Raw genomic sequence first — 21,588 nt, 5'->3', positions numbered from 1 at the left:
CGTCTCTAAATACTGATTTGAACAACTCTCCCTGAGAAAGTATAAACAGTTCTCTGGACTGGAATTAACATTAAAAAAAAAAAAAATCAATAAGATGCACGGAAAGTAAAACATCTGTAGCGGGGGATGACAGAGCGGGGACATTTGAAGTGTCTGCCGCCTGACGGAGCGCCGGAGGCGGCCAGTCTCCTCTCCTGCAGCCGCGCTGCTGAAGCTGCATCCTCGCCTCCTCTCGGGTGAATTTTCTCCACCTTTGTGTTGTGATCGACTCTCCCAGTCGGTTTCTCACACCCACCCCGGTACCCCAACCACCCCCCCTCCTCCTCCACCTCCTCCTCCTCCACCCCTCCTCCTCCATCCCACCCTACCCACCACCCCTCTCCTCCTTTTAGCATCTGAAAAGACCACTGAGTGAGAATCGATGGCGCAGAGGCCCGCTTGACAGGACAATAAACCACAAAGAAGGGGTGAGTTTTTTTTTTTCTCCTCCTCTCGGTTGTTTTTTTTTTTGGAATTGCGGAATTACTCTGATGGCACAACGATGACGGGAATCGCTCGGGGGGCTGGCAGCGTGGAGGTGATATTTAATGCAAGGCATCTTTTGTTACCGCGATATGATTTACAGCAGGCGTCAGCTGCGTGGTCCCACTCAGGGGAGGGAAGAAAAAAAAAAAGAATAATAATAAAAAATAAAGAGAAATCAGAGAAGAATAAGCACAAGGAGCAAAACAGCGGCTTCGCATCCAGCATCGTTCGGGACATTCATTAATTTCACATGAACACACGTTCACCTTACGTAACCTACAAACGCACCAGTGGACCCTGGTCCCTGTTATTGCCGGGGAATAGCGTATGCACTTGCCGCTGCAGGTTTAGATGAGGGCTCGTGTGCCTGGATTTCATTGGGCGATGCGGTACCTCGAGGGTGTTAATGCGGTTGCCGTGTTGTAAACAAATAAAAAAAAATAATAATTAAAAATAAATTGTCGGAGAGGGAGGTTTGTCTCGTTATTTTTAGGGTCCTCCCCTGGAAATGGAGCGCGAGACAGTGAGTAATTTTCTAATTGGCTTGAACTGTGCCGAGCTTTTCCACATTGCTGCTGCTTCTTCTTCTCTCCCCCCCCGATCAGCCATGAGGACAGGACAAGTCCCATCCGAGACGCGGGGGGGGGCGTCTATTTACAGCCGAGGCGTTCACATGTCACGTCTGCGATAGATAGATAGCCAACAACAATAGCTTCCATATTCCTCATCAGCGTCACGTCAGCATTAATCGATACAATATGACGCGATTATTGGTAAAAGACCCCCCAGGTGTCTGATCACACACTGCCCAGCCAGCCTCAGCTGAAGGAAGAAACTGATGAATCATGTATTGATCTTATGTCTCTCGCCGCTCAGATGAGAATGTGTTTCGGCTGACGGTAACCTCGGGTGACCTGACAGCATATAGGCTACACGCTGGTGTGTGTTTGTGCCTCTACCCCCCCTCCAGCCTCGATCTCCACCGGCTTCCCCGCACCGTGAACACACGCGACGAAGCGATGCCCCAGCAGCAGAGGGAGGACCCGTCTCCGACCCGCCGCCTCGGCCTGGCATCGCGCCGCCTCCAGACACCGAAGCCCGGCCACGACTTCCCATGAGGCCACCACTAGAACTCAGCTCGACCGCTCTGTATGGGGCCTCTCACATATGAAGTAGGTCCGTGTCGGGGTCTGTGGATACATGAACGGCACTCGTGATTAGAGAGAGTAGCCTAGAACTCATGGGATGGTGAGAAATGGCGTCATCATTTTATCTTTAAAATGTTCTATCCCCACACTCTGAGAGGGTTGTCTGATATTTCTGTTACACAAAATGATCTATACATTTTTAGATTGTGTACTTACTGCCAAATACTGGTTCACCTCTTCAGGCATTCAACTGAAACAATCAGAGAGAGAGAGAATCACTCTTTGGTTGAACTTATCTAACTTCCAGTATGTCCACACTGAGGCCAGGAGCTGTGATAAGGGGTCACAGGTCAAAAGGGTTGGGGGACCACTGGTCTGGACCACAGTTAATACCGAAGCTATTGTTTCTTTGTTATCTTTGACAATCAATCATCTAAGCCATTTATCAAGCAAAAATGCTAATAAGTCTCAGCTGATTTACCACTTTTCTCTTTTTTTTTTATATCGTTGTAAATCGATTTTCTCTGGATTTTGGACCGTTGGTTGGACTCAAAAAAGCAATTTAAAGATGGCACCTTGGGCTTGGGAACTTCAAACTTTTTATAGACAACTGATTAATTTAAGACGTTCATGGACAAGGTCATTCAAAAGTGGTTTATGGTGCTTTACAGGATAACAATAAAACCAAAAGGCAAATACTTACATCCATACACATACATTAATAAGGCACAAATGAATTGCTTTAGGAGAAGCCAAAGCATGTCAGATGTGTACTGTGGAGGGTCATTAGGAACTTGTATACCAAGGAGGATCTCATATTCGGAAAGCACCAAGTTGTCAATGGAGCGTGGGGGCAATGGGCATCTACTGTATAATAACTCCTACGTAAAAATAATTTCATCGATATTGAAAATTCTCAATAGTTGCAGCCATAATGACCGTAAAAATGTGTGTAATGCAGTGGTTTTTCCTAATGATCCTTCATCCCAATAATTTAAACATGATTGCATTTGTCTTCCTCCTAGTTGACATGGAGGATGAAGATGGGACTTGTCTACTTGATGTTTTGTGGTGAGTGTCTGACTCTTACTGGGATCCAATAGAATAAACAGTGTCCGTAGATGATCAAAAGTAATTAGTGTTATATAAACTGGACAGGGTTAGGGTTATATAAGATTTAATGTCCTCTTAGACTAGTGCTTTGTTGCCATGTGCAATTTCTTGGTTTGCAGGAAATATTCAAAAAGATTTAACAGATTTTGATTGTGATTTCTCTTTGTCTTCGCAGTGACCCCCAAGCCCTGAATGACTTCCTTCATGGGACCAATGAGGTAACAAAAGAGTCTAAAACAGACAGGGACTCAAATAAAAATAAAAAAATCAATAGTGCATCTATGTATCTATCTATCTATAAATTGCACGAATGTCTGTCTGTCTGTGTGTTTGTGTGTCTGTGTGTGTGTTATGCGCATATCTCTCAAACCGTTAGTTTGATGGATTTCAAACTCGACAGGTGTCTTGCTACGGGCACGAGTAAGTGTGGTGCCAAGTTTGACGTTGTTTGGATTAGAAATGCAAAAGATATTGTCAAATATATGATCGTAAAAGAAGCACGCGTTGGCTTTTGCCGCACTTGCCGCTGGCCACTCCCCCTCTCACACTGCACAGCACGGCACCTCAGACCCACAAAAATGCGCAAAGTAGCACTACTTTGGACCGTCTTTGACTTTGAATAAACAAACGACAATTCCCGAATTCAAGGACGTTTCGGAATCGCACACGTGCAAAGCACAACCAGCTACAGAGTTTATTTTGTGGCAGACAGAACGTGATACCACTCATAGGCAGGCTACCAGACACTGTTTTTGAGTCACCGTGTTTGGGGGCGTGTTTGGTGGGACGGTAACCTGCACAAACATGCAGAACGCTTTACAACAGCGGGGGAGGGGGTGTTACCGCCTTTGACTCTTTCCCTGCTTCCAACGTTAGCTACACGATTGCTGGATATACCAAACTTACTTTTCTTCGCTTTCCTGGAGCACGAGCGGATAGCTGAAAGGAACATCGCGACTTTTGTGTGGAATAAGGTTGGCGAAATAAAGGCGCTGCGCTTTTCCGTGTCCATTTTTTCGCTAAGAGGAAACTCAACAAAAAGCCATTTGCCAAAACTAAATATCAAAAAAAAAGCCAGACATTATATAGTGTTAAGTTGCTGTGAGCTGTAGCCTACATTCACCACTTCTAACCAGAGGCAGAATATAAAGTAATCTCTGCGATTATTCAGGCAGATACATCAGTTTTCATCAGACTCACCCCGGGTTAATTAAACATACTGCTAACTAATAACAATACTGTCGCCAAAATACCCCACAAATAAAATCCCCTACTTCACAGTCTAACTGTCAAACCACTAAACCTGTATGGAAATTATCACCTCTGCTGAAGTGTTAAATTCGTTAAGGATCATATGACACGAGACCTCTCTCTCCCTCTCTCTCTGCGCGCGCACACACACACACACACACACACACACACACACACACACACACACACACACACACACACACACACACACACACACACACACACACACAGAGAGTCCGGTTCTGGTGGTTGATTAATGCAGATATGTGCTGATTAGCTCTCAGGTGGGTAGCACACTGCGCCCTGAGTCCATGAGGCTAATGTTGGATTACTCCACATTGTCACTGTGATATTTTGTGATTACATTCTGAATCTGCCCCGTTCTCTGTCAGGTACATACAGTAAGTCAGTAGTAGGGTATACAGGGGAGTTGCCTATGAAGTGGTTTGTGGTCCTTCTGTAAGTAATTTTGGGGTACAGTTTGGTTTTGATGAATTCTACAAGCGGCAATACCACAGGCCAAGCAATCGGCCCGTTCCAAACACATTTTCAACGGGCACCGCACTAGTGTGATCAATTTGAGATGGGGCTATTTCTTGGCACATGGTAGTGTGAGATGTGTGGAGGAGGGCCGACAGTGTGAATGTGAATGAGAGTCGTAATGTGATACTGCGTACTTTGCGAGCCCAACCTAAAAATCGTCTGATTCTCCCCCCCACCACAGCTGCAGACTGAAGACCTGCTCATTAACTCCTCCTCTGGGGAGCCTTCCCTCTTCGCAGATGCCCCGGTGAGTGTCTGGCTCCACAGCCAGCGGCGTCACAACAACCAGCGTTTTCCCCAGAAGACTGATTTTTTTTTTTTTCCTCTCTTCTTCTGTGCCTGAAACAGCTTCCTGTTAACTCCTGCTAATCTCACAGTTCTTTCTTTTTAACTCTCTTCTCTCTCCTCTATCCCGTTGTCTGCACCTCTCCCCGTTTCCTCCTCCAGAGCCCCGTCTCTCTGCTGGGAGACGGCAGGGGTTCCCCAGACACACCTCCACCTGGGTGTGTGGATCTGTCCTTCCTGGAGGAGGCCCTCCTGTCATCGCCGGAGGGTGGAGAAGACCCGCAGTTGGTGCAGGCTGGGACACCTGTGGAGGCTGGATTTGAGGCAAGGAAGGGAAAGGAGGAGGAAGAGGAGGAGGAGGAGGAGGAGGAGGAGGAAGCGGAGGAGGCAGAGGTGGCATGTGATATCCTCCAGCAGAGCCTGCAGGAGGCTGAGATCACAGAGCAGACCATGGCTCTGGAGGCAGGTCTGGCCCAGCCTGGGGACAGCCTGTCCCTGTACTCACCTGCCCCTCTCCTCTCTCCACCCACCGTACCATACATGCCCAAGTCTGTGACTTTGCCCATCAGAGACACCCAGGCAGCAGTGGAGCCTCCCCAGCCCTCCCTCCTGGCTGTTGGGCCGGGCTGCCCTTCTCTAAAACCTGCTGCCCCTCCTCAGCTGATGGGGCTCCTGCCTGGAAACGTGTTCCCTGCTGCTTCTCCAGAGACCTCCTTCTCTCTGAGTCCCGCCCAGGCTTCCAGTATGATCATCCATCACAAGGCTGTTCCCAGCGTGACCAGTCGTCCTCTTATCACCCCAACCCTGAGAACAGCAGCGGCGGCGGCGGCGGCACCGGGCATCGTCCTGCAGCGTGCCCCTCTTCACATCCAACCCAAGCTGCCTATCAGCATTCAGCCCAGGCTGGTTCAAATTAGCCCCAAGCCTTCTGGGCAAAAACACACTCCAGGTCTTACGTTTGTCCCTGGGACTGCCTCACCAAATATTTTACTGTCCCAACCTCCGGGCCAGAAGCCTGCAGCTCCGCCGCCGCAGCCCAGCCAGCAGCTCCCCAAACCGGTCAGCCTGCAGCTGGTCAACCAGGGCGGCTCCTTCGTGCTCCAGCCTCAGGGACTCTTCCAGGGCCAAAATCAGTTCCTTCTTCCAGGCCAGTCCCCCGTAACCATCTCCCAGCCTGCTGGCGCAGCTCGACCGCTGCTGACCCCCAGTCACCGTGGCCCGTCGCTCCACGCCGTGAACCCCTCCACTGGGCAGCTCGTAGAAGGCTCTCAGATCCTGACCGTGCCCCAGAGACAGCTCAACTTCAGCCCTGTCTTCACCACCTCTTCGGGGCAGCTAGCGCTCCGCCAGGCCACTGTGCTGTCAGGACCTTTGCAGCTGCAGTCAGCGCCCCCTACCGTCTTCCAGATGCCAGCACAGCTGGCTGGAACCTACACTCCAGGAGGGCAGGGGCAGCGCACCACCCTGGTCCACAGTCCCGCTCTCGGGAACCACATTACGCTGATCAACAGTTCAGGGGTGCTTCCCCCAGATCTCACTTCCATCTCGATCGTGAACGGCCCCTCGGTAGTTCAGGGCCTGCCCTTTGCTGCCCAGACCCCGGCTCCTCACGCAGGAGGGACAGAAGGACAGCTGAGCCTCCAGCAGGCCTCTGTGGTGCTGCTGCCAGAAAGAGCCATGCAAGAGGAGAGGAGCGGCTCAGAGGAGACCTTCCACCACCTCCCACAGGTGAGCTGCCACACCTGTCTCAAGAATTTGGCATGCAATCAAATCTTCTACCATGTTATATATTATTTTACATGGTGATAACCAGCCACGCTGCTGTGTTTTAAGTTGTTTGAATTTATTTTTGCTTAAATGTTGCAGGCGTACATTGGTTTCCTTTCCATTTCTGTCAGTATTATATTGTCACAGTAAGATATATGAAGATCAGTTGACTCAGTTGACTACTGCTCAGCCTGTTATAGTGTATAGTGTCATCTGTGGCAGCAATCCAAAATCTGAGAAAAATAAATATATAACCCTAATGATGTCATCAGGGCTATCTTAGCTCACGCTTGAAGAAAACATCTTAACAGAAAAGTCTGTGCTACAAACTGGGAACGCAGTGTTTGAAAGACTGAGGCTTTTAACACTGAGAAAAGGTTAATCGAAAAAGATATTTTGAGTTGCATTCTGAGAAATGCAGGATCCTAAAGCTTGCCCCATACAAAGAACTGAAAGTCAGGACATCTCTGCCTTTGCAGCTTCGATTCTGACTGTTTTTAGGTCTGACTTTTTTTAAGCTTCCTCTCCTTCATGAACGTGCACTGATAAAATCACTGGAGTTCCCCTGTAAAATCCGTCCACACCTAAAATGCATTACCACGTAATAATAATGTCACGTTGACAAAAAAAAAAAAAAATCATGCAGACTTGATGTTCACTATGAGGGATTACACAAGTGATTTTTATGCTCAGATGTCTGCCAAAACTGTATAACGTGCCTTTGCAAATGGTCAGAAACATGTAGAATATACTGGATTTGTAGTTAAATAGCTTAAACTTACTAAACATACTTGTATAGTTCACACTGAATTACATAAGACAAAGAAAGTGCTGCTTTACAACTGTCAAGATGTTTAAAGTTAAAGCATGTTGCACTCCTGGCCACAGCCCAGTCTGCGATGTTTAAACTGATATTTTGCAATTCAAATTCAGCTTTAACTAGCTCTGATGTCTGTTTTGTGGCCTGCTGCAGCCCTATGGACATGTCCTCCAGCATGTGTCGGTGCAGCCCACCTCTGCGCGGCTGCAGTCCTCCTCTCCTCCTGTAGTCACAGTCCTGCAGCCTCCCCCTGAACCACCTCTGGCTCCCGATCCAGCTGTGGAAATCCCCAAACTTCTGCTGCCCCCAGCAGACATGACCCAAGTAGTGGAGGAGGTGACCCACTCACTGAGTCAGAACGAGGCCTTTATGCAACATCTGCAACAGGTCAGTGATGAAAGGCTTGTGCGGGTTGAAGTTGGTGTGACAGGGCTCCTAGTAAACGTACTGGCGACAAGAGATAAAAGTGAAAACGTAAAATACATAACATCAACACGTAGCTTAACGCTAAATTAACAGGAGCGATGGAAAGAGTATGAGTATATTGTACTAAAGTAAAAGTACTTGTGTAAAAATGTACTTTGTTAAAAGTTAAAAATAAGTCAGTCAGTTAAAATGTACTGCGAGTCAAAACATTTTCTTTAGTGCTACTGTTCAATGAAATAACACCTTTATGCTACAAAATAAATTGCATTAAATGTCGCTCCAACAACACTGTGATGGAACATCATCACAGCCCCAACGCAACATTAAATTCCTTTTCTATAGACGGCACTTTGCAGCCTGTACATACAGCTGATTATCAATTCTAAATATATTCACCTGCCTGCCTCAGTGTAGCTTCTGCACACCCTCTCTGTACACTTCCATCCACAAATAGGTGTGTTGTTGTGCTCACCTGTCTGATCGGCATTTTGGGATCTGCTCCAGGTTGAACTTCTCTGCTCCTTCATTCTCAATGCATAATATAACCAGTCCACTCAGCCTCTCTGTCCCAGTATAACCAGTCTACTCAACCAGTCCCAGCCTCTCTGGTCCCATTATAACCAGTCCACCCAGCCTCTCTGTCACAGTATAACCAGTCCACCCAGCCTCTCTGTCCCATTATAACCAGTCCACTCAGCCTCTCTGTCCCAGTATAACCAGTCCACCCAGCCTCTCTGGTCCCAGTACAACCAGTCCACTCAGCCTTTCTGTCCCAGTACAACCAGTCCACCCAGCCTCTCTGTCCCAGTATAACCAGTCCACTCAGCCTCTCTGTCCCAGTATAACCAGTCCACTCAGCCACTCTGTCCCAGTATAACCAGTCCACTCAGCCACTCTGTCCCAGTATAACCAGTCCACTCAGCCTCTCTGTCCCAGTATAACCAGTCCACTCAGCCGCTCTTTCCCAGTATAACCAGTCCACTCAGCCTCTCTGTCCCAGTATAACCAGTCCACTCAGCCACTCTGTCCCATTATAACCAGTCTACTCAACCAGTCCCAGCCTCTCTGGTCCCAGTATAACCAATCCACCCAGCCTCTCTGTCCCAGTATAACCAATCCACCCAGCCGCTCTGTCCCATTATAACCAGTCTACTAAACCAGTCCCAGCCTCTCTGGTCCCAGTATATCCAGTCCACTCAGCCTCTCTGTCCCAGTATAACCAATCCACCCAGCCGCTCTGTCCCATTATAACCAGTCTACTCAACCAGTCCCAGCCTCTCTGGTCCCAGTATATCCAGTCCACTCAGCCTCTCTGGTCCCAGTATATCCAGTCCACTCAGCCTCTCTGGTCCCAGTATAACCAATCCACTCAGCCTCTCTGTCCCAGTATAACCAATCCACCCAGCCGCTCTGTCCCATTATAACCAGTCTACTCAACCAGTCCCAGCCTCTCTGGTCCCAGTATATCCAGTCCACTCAGCCTCTCTGGTCCCAGTATATCCAGTCCACTCAGCCTCTCTGGTCCCAGTATAACCAATCCACTCAGCCTCTCTGTCCCAGTATAACCAGTCCACCCAGCCGCTCTGTCCCATTATAACCAGTCTACTCAACCAGTCCCAGCCTCTCTGGTCCCAGTATATCCAGTCCACTCAGCCTCTCTGGTCCCAGTATATCCAGTCCACTCAGCCTCTCTGGTCCCAGTATAACCAATCCACTCAGCCTCTCTGTCCCAGTATAACCAGTCCACCCAGCCGCTCTGTCCCATTATAACCAGTCTACTCAACCAGTCCCAGCCTCTCTGTCCCAGTGCACTCCTCAAAGTCTTCAAACATTTTGAGGTGAATGCACAAAAGGCTCTGCAGTCACAGTGTGACACCAGTAGTCCCAAACAGCAGAGAGAACTCAGTGTAGGTAGGAGTTCCTCAGCAAAGAAACAAATGTAGAAACCTCGCTGGATGATCAACTGGGAGCATTTCAGCATTCAGCATAACTGCGTGCACCCTGGCATGCACCATGCACCCTGCCAGGTGGTGCATTAAATCACGGAATAATTAATAAAAAGGTAGATGCAACTTTTCTTTTTTTTTTTATTATGCCGAGCTACAATAATGCTCTCCATAACCCATATTGATTCTTCATTTTAGTGCATTGTTGTATATAAACCACAAAAAAATATGTGTGACAAAAATGACAATTTTCATGGAAGATATTTTGACTTGTAGTAGGGAAAGCACAGGTGTAAATAAGGAAACAGTTGCTGGCTGAATTCCATTTAGCTGCTTTGATTTCAGGTTTCTGGTCTCTTGTATGTACAGAGCTCACGGTCACTCTCACTGGGACACTCGAATAGACCAGTGTCATCATTAGTGCTATTAGTAACACCTGTGCTTCTCCCACTATGACAAGTCAAAATGTGCACTGTGGAAAAGGCCTATTGCTACGGTTACTCAAGGCAAGGTGAGTTCATTTGCATCAAAGTCTTTTTCTTTTGAAAATGTCCATTGTGTTGGTGTTGAAGAAGGTTGAACCAAAAGTGCAGAAAAGGAAACTATAAATGCAGAGAAATTTTAGTCAATGCAAAGTGCTGTACAGAAGGAATCAGAACACCATTTTTGAAATACAATAAAAGAGGAAAATAAAAACCGTGAAAGTTAAACAAATGAATATAGACATGGAGTTTCAGTGCAGTTAAAGCGCAATAATGCTGTAGTTGTCCCACATTTAAAAAAAAGAGATAAAAGTTGGTTCCATCTCTGTCCAGCATCACTTAATGATTGAACTGCTTTAAAAAAAAAAAAAAAAATGGATATATAAGACTTATCTAACTGCAGTTCATCTTCTCTCTTCATCATTTCCACCACAGCAAGCACTTAGTTCTCCTATCACATCTGAGCTGTTGGCTGGAGCGCTGCCAGCGGTGCCCATGGAGTCGCTTGCGTCCCCGGTGGCCAGTGAGAGAGAGACTCAACCACGGACCCATGCAGTCTCTGGTCTGGACGCCCGCACTGTGATGTCCGACCAGTGCGTCCAGGCTTCTCCGCTTCACTCCGACCCAGAGGACACGCCGCTCATCTGCTCCCCCTCTCCCGTTCAGGACTCCGAGAGACCAGCTCCGCCAAGTTTCTCCCCTCACATCACTCTGCCTGGACCTGAGAGTTCAGCTCCCCGGCCTCGCATCGAGCCCCAAGTCCCTCTTCAGCTCCAAGTCCCACAGGCCTTATTTGCCCAGAGCCAGGTGCAGCTCCAGTCTTCTGTCTCCCAGTCTCCAACCCAGCTCCAGCTCCAGTCGTCTGTCTCCCAGCCTCTGCCCCAGTCGTCTCTCTCCCAGTCTTTGCCCCAGCTCCAGTCGTCTCTCTCCCAGTCTTTGCCCCAGCTCCAGTCGTCTGTCTCCCAGCCTCTGCCCCAGTCGTCTCTCTCCCAGCCTCAGCCCCAGTCGTCTCTCTCCCAGTCTTTGCCCCAGCTCCAGTCGTCTCTCTCCCAGTCTTTGCCCCAGCTCCAGTCGTCTGTCTCCCAGCCTCAGCCCCAGTCGTCTCTCTCCCAGTCTTTGCCCCAGCTCCAGTCGTCTCTCTCCCAGTCTTTGCCCCAGCTCCAGTCGTCTGTCTCCCAGCCTCAGCCCCAGTCGTCTCTCTCCCAGTCTTTGCCCCAGCTCCAGTCGTCTCTCTCCCAGCCTTTGCCCCAGCTCCAGTCGTCTGTCTCCCAGCCTTTGCCCCAGCTCCAGTCGTCTGTCTCCCAGCCTTTGCCCCAGCTCCAGTCGTCTGTCTCCCAGCCTTTGCCCCAGCTCCAGTCGTCTGTCTCCCAGCCTTTGCCCCAGCTCCAGTCGTCTGTCTCCCAGCCTTTGCCCCAGTTCCAGTCGTCTGTCTCCCAGTCTTTGCCCCAGCTCCAGTCGTCTGTCTCCCAGCCTCCTCCTCAGCTCCAGCCCCAGCTCCAGTCGTCTGTCTCCCAGCCTCAGTCCTCGGTCAACGCTGCAGTCCACAGCAGTCCCTCCCCTCTGCGTGTCTCGGTGCCTCAGCAGCAGCCTGATCCCACAGCTGCATCTGCTAGTCTCTCCAAAGGAGGAGACCACTCTGCTGTCCAACAGCACACACAAAACAGTGGGTTTCAATTAGAATAGGACACATTCACACAGTGACTCATTCCAAACAATCATCACTTTACTCTTCACCATCAATGTAATCATTGTTATCATTACAATGATCTGCAATACACTCATTATCATCTTAATCATGACTTATCATTGTCATTGTGTCCCCCCTTGCAGAGCCAACAGCTGCCTTGGTCGTGGAGAGTAAAGCGTTTACTCTCGATGTCCATCCACCCTCTCCTGCAGCCCAGGGTGTCCAGGCCCACGGGCCCCCAGCTCCCAGAGAGGGGGCCCCCACCCGGACGAGCCAGCACACCGGCACCAAGGTGAGAAAGAGCGGAGATCCATTCTCTTTAAGTTAAGTGAAGTCCTAAATATCCAACGTAATACAAAAGTAACAGAATATATGTTGTAAAGATATATTTAGGTCTACCTTGTTTTTTTTTATCCGACCGTTTCCTGTCGACCAACTAGCTGATTAATTTCAGTCCTAATTATGTTATACAACATGTGTGTTTTGTTTTACATGGACAAATAGACTGATATTCAAATGTCTGTAATGAGTTGAAAGAATTTCCCCTCTGGGTGAGACTGAATTTGTTCCAGTGTTGAAACAGAGACGGCAGGCTTTGAAATGATTATTTGTCAAATCCAGCAAACTCATCACTAATGACTTGAAAATGCACCCGTCTCCATCCTTTGATCCCCTCCCAAAATGTTTTGTGGGTGCCAGCTGGCAGGTGCTCCGGAGCAGCAGAGAGAGGAGAGGCTCACACCAGCAATGCGCAGGCACAGGTAAGACCGACCGGACCGCTGGATGAATCCAGGAGCTAGGAAACACCAGTCAAGTTTAGTCTCAGAATTACATCCACTCATTTCATGCGTAGGGTTTTTAAAGTAAGTAAAGTCACGGACATGAAGGTGTAGACAATAGGCTAAAATTGGAAACATAAAGCTTACCAAACAATGAAAATGCAACACAGTCATTTGAAAACATGTCTTAGAAAGTGTGCAATAACCTCCGTACGACAGGCATGCAGCCACTAAATGTATGAGTAAAAACACAGAGGGACCAACATTTCTTCCCTAAATGACTCTAAAACAACTCGATGGCTTAGTCAGGATTGTACTTGTCGTACTACTGGATACGATATACTGCCAAGAAGCTTTCTTACATCCGTAATAAGCCGCCAGTCGGCTGGTTTCACAGACATCGATTGAATCTGTTACTCCAGTAATGTTTTTAAACCCGCGTCTGTGAAGACGTTTACCGTTACTACTGGAAGAAGTATTCAGAGCCTTTTACTTAAGTAAAAGTACTAATACCACACAGTAAAAAATACTCAAGTTACAAGTCAAATTCCTGCATTGAAAATGTTACTTAAAGGTCCCATGGCATGAAAACGTCACTTTATGAGGTTTTTTTTTAACATTAATATGCGTTCCCCCAGCCTGCCTATTCAATTCAATTTCAATTCAATTTTATTTATAGTATCAAATCATAACACGAGTTATCTCGAGACACTTTACAGATAGAGTAGGTCTAGACCACACTCTATAATTTACAAAGCCCCATCAATTACAGTAATTCCCTCAAGAGCAAGCAGTGCGACCAGTGGCGAGGAAAAACTCCCTCTTGGGAAGAAACCTGGGACAGACCCAGGCTCTTGGTAGGCGGTGTCTGACGGTGCCGGTTGGGGATGCGATGAACAGTGGCGATAATAGTCACATTAATAATGGAACAGTGACTTCAAATGGTAGTCGTAGTAGTTCATGTCATATCAGGGCGCTGCAGGGCCTTACAGAATGTAGCGTGGCCCAGCAGAGCATGGATGGACGTAGCAGGAAGCAGCAGGGCTCAGCAGGACGCAGCATGACACTGCAGGGCACCGCGGAGCTTAGCAGGGAGTGCAGCAGGACCACGGCGACAACTGCAACCAGGATCTTGGTTCCAACGTTCTCCAAGGAAATACGCTGGGTGAAAAAACATAAGGACTCCGGGGAGTAAACTCCCCAGAAGCTAGGATTAGTAACAAGCATTTCTGGGACGGGATGCACACATTTGGTAATAGAAAGGGAGAGGAGAGAGCAGCTCAGTGTGTCAAAGGAAGGAAGTCCCCCGGCAGTCTAGAACTATAACAGCGTAACTAAAAGAGACAGGTCATAAGGAGAGGTGGCCTGTTCGGGCCTATGGTCCCCCCCCCAGTGGCTAGAAAATGGTGATAGGTGTAAACCGAGCCCTGGGTATCCTGCTCTGCCTTTGAGAAAATGAAAGCTCAGATGGGGCAATCAGGAATCTTCCCTTTATGACATCATAAGGGGAAAGGTTACCTCCCCTTTCTCTGCTTTGCCCGCCGCCGAGAATTTGGCCCACCCATTAGAGAGACATCACGGCTTTCAAACGAGCAAAGTGGCAGTTGGTCATGGCACATACTAAGGAAAGCGCATTGTGGGACTGGCTCTAGTGGCTGTAATTCTGCACCAAGGCTGAATTTCGGGAAAGAGACTTCAGATACAGTATTAGGGGACCACTAAGGTCTATATAAAAGAGACTTCAGATACAGTATTAGGGGACCACTAAGGTCTATATAAAAGAGACTTCAGATACAGTATTAGGGGACCACTAAGGTCTATATAAAAGAGACTTCAGATACAGTATTAGGGGATCACTAAGGTCTATACAAAAGAGACTTTGGATATAGTATTAGGGGACCACTAAGGTCTATATAAAAGAGACTTCAGATACAGTATTAGGGGACCACTAAGGCCTATATAAAAGAGACTTCAGATACAGTATTAGGGGACCACTAAGGTCTATATAAAAGAGACTTCAGATACAGTATTAGGGGACCACTAAGGTCTATATAAAAGAGACTTCAGATACAGTATTAGGGGACCACTAAGGTCTATATAAAAGGACTTCAGATACAGTATTAGGGGACCACTAAGGTCTATATAAAAGAGACTTCAGATACAGTATTAGGGGACCACTAAGGTCTATATAAAAGAGACTTCAGATACAGTATTAGGGGACCACTAAGGTCTATATAAAAGAGACTTCAGATACAGTATTAGGGGACCACTAAGGTCTATATAAAAGAGACTTCAGATACAGTATTAGGGGACCACTAAGGCCTATATAAAAGAGACTTTGGATACAGTATTAGGAGACTACTTAGGTCTATATAAAAGAGACTTCAGATACAGTATAAGGGGACCACTAAGGCCTATATAAAAGAGACTTCAGATACAGTATAAGGGGACCACTAAGGTCTATATAAAAAGAGACTTCAGATACAGTATTAGGGGACCACTAAGGCCTATATAAAAGAGACTTCAGATACAGTATTAGGGGACCACTAAGGTCTATATAAAAGAGACTTCAGATACAGTATTAGGGGACCACTAAGGCCTATATAAAAGAGACTTCAGATACAGTATTAGGGGACCACTAAGGTCTATATAAAAGAGACTTCAGATACAGTATAAGGGGACCACTAAGGTCTATATAAAAAGAGACTTCAGATACAGTATTAGGGGACCACTAAGGTCTATATAAAAGAGACTTCAGATACAGTATTAGGGGACCACCAAGGTCTATATAAAAGCATCCAAAAAGCAGCATGTCATGGGACCTTTAAGTAAAAGCATCATCAGAAAAATGTATCTTAAAGTATTAAAAGTAAAAGTACTTAATGCAGAAACATCCTCACATTTTAGAAACTGGAAACGATCCAAACTGTTCTGTCAATCAACTTAGTGTTTAATTGTTTCTGCTCTACCTGTAGGCCTGTATATTGTTGGGGAGTTTAACGTATGTGTGTTTTGTGTGCAAAAATCTTAATTTGTAAAGTAACTAAAGCTGTCAGATGAATGTAGTGGAGTTAAAAGTTCAATATTTCTCTCTGAAATGTAGCGGAATAGAAAAGTAGAAAGTGGCATGAAAAGAGAAGACTCAAGTAAAGTAAAAGTACCTCAAATTTGTTCTTATTAAGTACAGTACTTGAGTAAATGTACTTAGTGACATTCCACCACTGCACTGCTGCTGTTGCTACTATGGCCACTTCTACTACTACCTGTGCATGAATAACAGCTAGACTTTCCTGCATCCGATATTACTACTGCACCACTGCTAAGGCTGGATTAGCAACTCCCAGGCTCACTGTGTGTCACTGGTCATTTAATTACCTTGGAAATTTGTCAAGGATTTGCACCACTAAAGTACTCTAGGTGCATCTCACTTCCCCTAAATTGCCTCCTCGACTCCTCCACTTGCCTACCTTCCTCGCGTCTTAGTCCATCCGACCGAGGAGGCATGGTGGGCACGGAGGAAACCATGGGAGGAGAGAGGAGACGTGTTTTTAGACGGATGAGACGTCCTTTCCTCCGAAGTGTCACGCGAATTCCTCAGCTGTACGGGCGGAGTTAGCAATGGCTGTCAGCTGGGACTGCTTCCAGGAAGGCTGCTCTCGTGTATCCTCGCTCGCATCTCCTCGGAGAGGACAGGACAAAGAGGCTGTGCAAAATGAAAGGGCGGGCCAGAACAACTCCCGGGTTCGACCGAGAAGCGAGGCGCTATCAAATAAGGGAAGTGAGATGCACCCAATGTCAGCAGCGTCCTGGATTATTACCTAATCTTGCGGCCCTGCGTCAAAATCTATTTCTAACACCTTTATTTTTGTTTTGTTTATGTAGTGCGCACATGGTGCATTTTCCCAAACAAAAGTTGGGTTTCATCAAATTACCTTAAACTAACACACAGAACTCCTGAGGCCAGGTAGCCTCTGTGTACAGGAGTACTGGTTGTATGTACTTTAGGGGGACTTGGAGGCAACAAGGGCCCAGAAGTAGATTTTTGCCTTGAATAACATTACAGTCAGTAGCAGAGAGTAAATACCATGTTTTTATTACGTTACCAGTCCGTAGTCGCTCAGGATAACCCCAGTTGTCTTTGTGTTGTTCAGGTTCCAGCAGCAGATGTGTTTGGACCACGCGGCGGTTCAGACCCCCTTTTCCACCGGCCCGGCCTTTTCCACACTGAAGGACGCTGTACGCCGCCTGCTGCCATACCACACCTGCGCCGGTCACCTGCCCACTCAGGATGACTTCAATTTAGGTTCGTGAGCTCTGGCTGATGACTGATAACTGTTTATAAATAAATTGATAAAGCCTTTTTCTGTCTTTTCCCAAAAAAAAAAATCTGTTAAAAGAAAGGGACATCAGCTGGTAAAGTTCATAGTCGATTTAAAAAACAAACACATACAGTACAATTTAGATATTAAATGACAAACAAATGGACATGCTTCAAATAACTATTAGAACAGGTGATACAGCATATATAAGCTTTTAAATAAACCTGCCTCCTCCTTTTTGTTTTTTTAACAAAAGGAATATGTAAAGGAAGAAAACCCACTGAAAAAAAAAAATCAGGTAACACGTAGCAGATAGTCTGCAGTTAATAGTCGAATAACCGTTGGTCTATAAAATGTCACAGGAGTTGAAAAAGGCTTCACAAGGTGACGTCATTAAACAATCCAAAACTAAAAGATATTCAGTTTACTATCTCATGTTGGCAAAGACAAATTTCTGTCACATCTTCTTATCTAACGTGATGGAGAGAAAAGCTGCAAATCCTCACATTTGAGAAGCTGAAACCAGCCAACTATTTGGTTGGCTACATTTTGCCTTAAGGAAAGAAAAAAAAAAATGACTTGGGGGGTGTAATTTCATTTCATGAACAGTTTGCCATGTTTCTCTGCTCACAGTGGACCAGGAGTTTGACACGGTGTCCGGTTTCCTGCTGAAACGCACCAAGGACATGGTCAACAAATACAGGCAGCTACTGGTTAGAGAAGCCCAGGTAAGACCCAGTGCAGAACCGCTCTCTTCCCTCTGCATCTGCTGAGAAAGGAACTGTTCAGCAAGAGTGTGTGTGTGTGTGTGTGTGTGTGTGTGTGTGTGTGTGTGTGTGTGTGTGTGTGTGTGTGTGTACGAACTGGTTTCCACAGCAGGAGAGTCCATCAGCAGAGATGGTGATGCTGGAGCGTCTCTTCCTCCAGGCCGAGCGATGCGCTTTAGCGGAGGACAGACGGAGAGTCCGCAGAGACCCGGGTCAGTTCCAACCATCTTCACCACCTAGATTTTGTGTGTGTGTGTGTGTGTGTGTGTGTGTGTGTATGTATGTATGTATGTGTGTACACGTAAATGTGTTGTTTTTTTGCTGCCAAGAAAAATTCCGTTTCAAATCCCAAGACTGAGGCAGGAAAAGTGACTCCCAACACTTTTTTTTCTTACGAACTAATGTATCTGTGCCTCAGAGCGCGGCACTTAACCTCCATCTTTGCTCCCAGGTGTGAATGTGTAATTAAGCTGTGTGAACGTGGAGCGGGCTCGTGCTGAGAGAGTCTGCATGATGATGAGCAAATTACATGCGAGAGGTGAAGTGCAAATCAAAGCAGGGTTGTTATGTTAATTTAAAAAAAAAAAAAAAAAATTGGAAAAAGGGGAAGGAAGCTCTTGAAAACTGAAATGTCAGGCTTGCCTATTATTGCACTTTTGAAGAAATAAAAAAGACAAATGATTATACAAATCACAAGTGAGCTAAAAGACAACCCCTTACATTGATGTATTTAATTTGCAGTGCACATTCATTGACATCGGTGCAAATGTGTTTTGTCATCCAACCGGTGTGACATAGTCATGCTAAGATAGCACATCAAAATAAGTTTTGTTGGAAAAATAAGATTTGACAGCAAAAAGCTGAAAGAACAGGAGCCAACGTATAGAGGGATGTAGCGGGTGATTAGGTTTGAGCCCTCATCTCCCCCAAAATGACCCCTTAATCTACCCTGAAGTCGCTTCGGCATTGAATACATTTTTTTTTTCCAACATCGCACATATACGACATACTCTTGGAAATGTCTTTTTAAACACATTTCCTGTTCAGCTCGACAGCTTGGCGAGATATAAAGGGATTTGGGTGAGTCAGCGTATAGCTCACCTGGTAGACCGGCACCCCATGTAGGCTCAGTCCTTGCCATGCGCCCTGGGTCGGACCCTTCGCTGCATGCCACCCCCCACCCCACAAAATAAATGTTTGATCTTCTGCTCATTTTTCTTTACTCAAGAGTCCTTCATGGCGGCCTTGGCAACATCAGCGTCTTCCCCCCACGGTGCCCACTCTGCCGGTCCGTCCCAGCCGTGCTCCTCCGGCAGCCCCTCCTCTTCACCAGCCTGGACCAGACTGTCCGACCGGCCCCCGGGCCTGAAGACGTACCGCTCCAGCTGCCGCGGGGCTCTCAGGCTCACCATCAAGCAGGAGTCCGGCTCCCGTAAGGTGGTTCACAACTCGGCCTGCGACCCGGGACTCAAGCGGGACCACGCGGGGCAGCTGACCAACGGCGGAGCCGCGAACCAACGCCACTCTCAGGCGCCCAACGGAGCCCCCCCCCGGTGTCCTCAGCACGACGAGGAGATCTCCAACGGAGCTCTGCCTTGTAACGCTGCAGAGGGAGTCCCACAGACGGCGTCCATTTCCAAAATCAAAGCCCCGAACCCTCTTTTCATGCCAGAGCCACAGGTCGGTTGCTTCGAGTTGCCTCCCAGAGATGTCAGCGCCCCGAAACTTAAATGCTACAGGTTGGATGCGTCCCCTCGGCCGGAGCCGCCTCCCCTCCAAGAGGACAACATGCTCAGTGAACATCTACAGAGTGCCATCGACAGCATCCTGGAGCTTCAGCGCCTGCAGGGCCCCTCGGCAGCCCCTACCAGGGCCACGTCAGGCCCTTCACTGGACCAGGCTGTCACCAGCATCCTGGAGGGACACCTGTGAGGTAAAGGACTGCCCCCGGCAGACATCCACACAGATGCAGAAACATCTGTCAAAGGAAGGTGTACTCGACTTCTTATCTGTTCCCAGAACTCAAAGAGATCTTTGTTTCTGGGTTTCAGAGATTACTCTTAAGGAACCGATTGTTTGAAAGAAGAAAAAAAAATGAAGGCACTATAAAGAGATTGCATACCAGACAACAGCACTATCTGTAGTCCGATAGATGTTAGATACTTCATTTTGATGTACGTACGTTTGTGAAAAAAAAAAAATAATAATCTATTTGAATAGGAGCTATATTGTTTCAGTGGTAGTTAAGTCATTCAGAGGTTTACGACACTGGTGTAACCTTCATCAGCATATAGTATATAAGTAATAGTGAGGACGACGACAAACGGTGGAGTAGACTGAGATTATTCAATAGTTTTTTATAAGATTTCTTTCAAAAATGTGAAGTTTCTTTTGCATAGTGCCAAGCTTCCAGGGTATTTATTTTGATAATGTGTGCCAATTGTGTTTTGCATTGAGAAGGGCAGCGAGTGTGTGTGTGTGTGTGTGTGTGTGTGACAAAGTGTGTGTGACAAAGTGTGTGTGTGTCTTTATTTGGATCTAAAGAGTGTGTGTGAAAACATTGCATCCTGCGACGGGACACAATATAATGTCCCCGGCAGGTTCCATCATCTCGGCTTATCGGATGAAACTCCAAAGAATTTGTGACTTGCTACATCCTGAATACACCAGCAAAAAAAAAAAAAAAAAAAACGTCCACGTCGTTTCTTCTCCCAAACTGGAGGCTGTCCTCCTCAAAGCCGAAAGAAAGAGTCGCGTTTTAGTTTTAAGTTTGGAGCCTTGTTGTCAGACGAGAATGGTTTCCCTTACTTTACGTATCAACATGCGAGCAATAATGAGTTAGGGTTGTTAGGAGCAGTGGTGGTGCAGTGAGGAGGAGGAGGAGGAGGAGGAGGGAGATCTTTGCCCGGCTCGCTTATCGCCGGGAAGATAGTTTTTCAGGATGTGAGGGATGCTTGTTTCTGTCATCGAAGCCCGTGTAGTTTAGAGCGCGTTTGAGGGTCACCAAAACGGCATACACGATCACGCAAATGTCCAGTTTGAGAAAGGGAAGAACGCCAAAACTGCAGTTGTTTTCCACGACAGACACTGTACAGCCTGTCTGCATCATCAAACAGCCTTTGACCAAAAAAAAAAAAAACTAGAGGAATCATCCGCTTCACACTTTCATTTAAACTTGTCTTTATTTATTTATTTATTTATTGGTTTGAAGCCCGCGTTACTGAGCCGAAGATTTGTTTTCACGCAGCCATTGTAGAGCAATATGATTTTTTATTTATTTTTTGCAGCATCTTATGTTAATGTGACAATCTTATTGGTCTGTGTGAAGATGAACTGTTTATATGAAAATCCGCGAGAGAGTTGTCATTTCTAGTGGTTGTACGACTCTCCTCCCCCCCCCATGAAACCTGTGCAAAATATTATTTGTAGATGGATTTTACCTTTAAGGTCAACATTCTAAAGCTGCAAAATGTCTTTCATTTTTTGTGCGATAAATTGAAAATGTGCTTCAAAATTTAGCTTCTGAAGATACCGTTAGGGGTCAAGGTTTGACTTGCGAAATTGGAAGTGTTTAGAATATGCCTTATTGTTAAATCAGTGTACCTTTTTTAAGGAAATGGAATCTGCAAAGAAAAAGATAATTAATGTGATGTTTAAATAATGTAACATCTGGTGTTCTGAAATGTGAACGTAAACCATCCCTTCAAAAAGAAAGAACTTCAGAGATTTG

General features: G+C 46.7%; 1 protein-coding gene across 6 annotated transcripts; it reads left to right on the top strand.

Annotated features, from left to right (window-relative positions):
- The first annotated feature begins 331 nt into the window (after positions 1–331).
- si:ch211-168d23.3 (BRD4-interacting chromatin-remodeling complex-associated protein) lies at positions 332–20,447 on the top strand. 6 transcript variants are annotated; one of them, XM_039786005.1, is made up of 14 exons: positions 332–467; positions 1,496–1,697; positions 2,699–2,744; positions 2,962–3,004; positions 4,762–4,827; positions 5,028–6,593; positions 7,606–7,839; positions 10,742–11,969; positions 12,137–12,285; positions 12,693–12,754; positions 16,924–17,075; positions 17,725–17,819; positions 17,971–18,070; positions 19,087–20,447. In XM_039786005.1, exons 3-14 carry the CDS (start codon positions 2,704–2,706, stop codon positions 19,788–19,790), a joined length of 4,440 nt encoding a protein of 1,479 aa, XP_039641939.1. In that variant the 5' UTR covers positions 332–467; positions 1,496–1,697; positions 2,699–2,703; the 3' UTR covers positions 19,791–20,447. The 6 variants fall into 6 exon arrangements, with proteins under 6 accessions (XP_039641939.1, XP_039641935.1, XP_039641940.1 ...); XM_039786001.1 differs by having other exon boundaries at positions 17,968–18,070; XM_039786003.1 differs by having other exon boundaries at positions 376–467; positions 1,402–1,697; positions 17,968–18,070.
- The last annotated feature ends 1,141 nt before the right edge of the window (positions 20,448–21,588 follow it).

This window comes from Perca fluviatilis, chromosome 20 (genome assembly GCF_010015445.1).
Source record: "Perca fluviatilis chromosome 20, GENO_Pfluv_1.0, whole genome shotgun sequence".
Taxonomy (NCBI): Eukaryota; Metazoa; Chordata; class Actinopteri; order Perciformes; family Percidae; genus Perca; species Perca fluviatilis.
This window is presented reverse-complemented; position numbering and strand designations above follow the sequence as displayed.

Bases quoted from the DNA above. Each gene is read 5' to 3' on its own strand.
- si:ch211-168d23.3 (XM_039786001.1), top strand. From the start codon at position 2,704: ATGGAGGATGAAGATGGGACTTGTCTACTTGATGTTTTGTG. The intron at 3,005-4,761 runs GTAACAAAAGAG...CCCCCACCACAG, and splicing joins TCCTTCATGGGACCAATGAG to CTGCAGACTGAAGACCTGCT. The intron at 18,071-19,086 runs GTCAGTTCCAAC...TCTTTACTCAAG, and splicing joins GAGAGTCCGCAGAGACCCGG to AGTCCTTCATGGCGGCCTTG.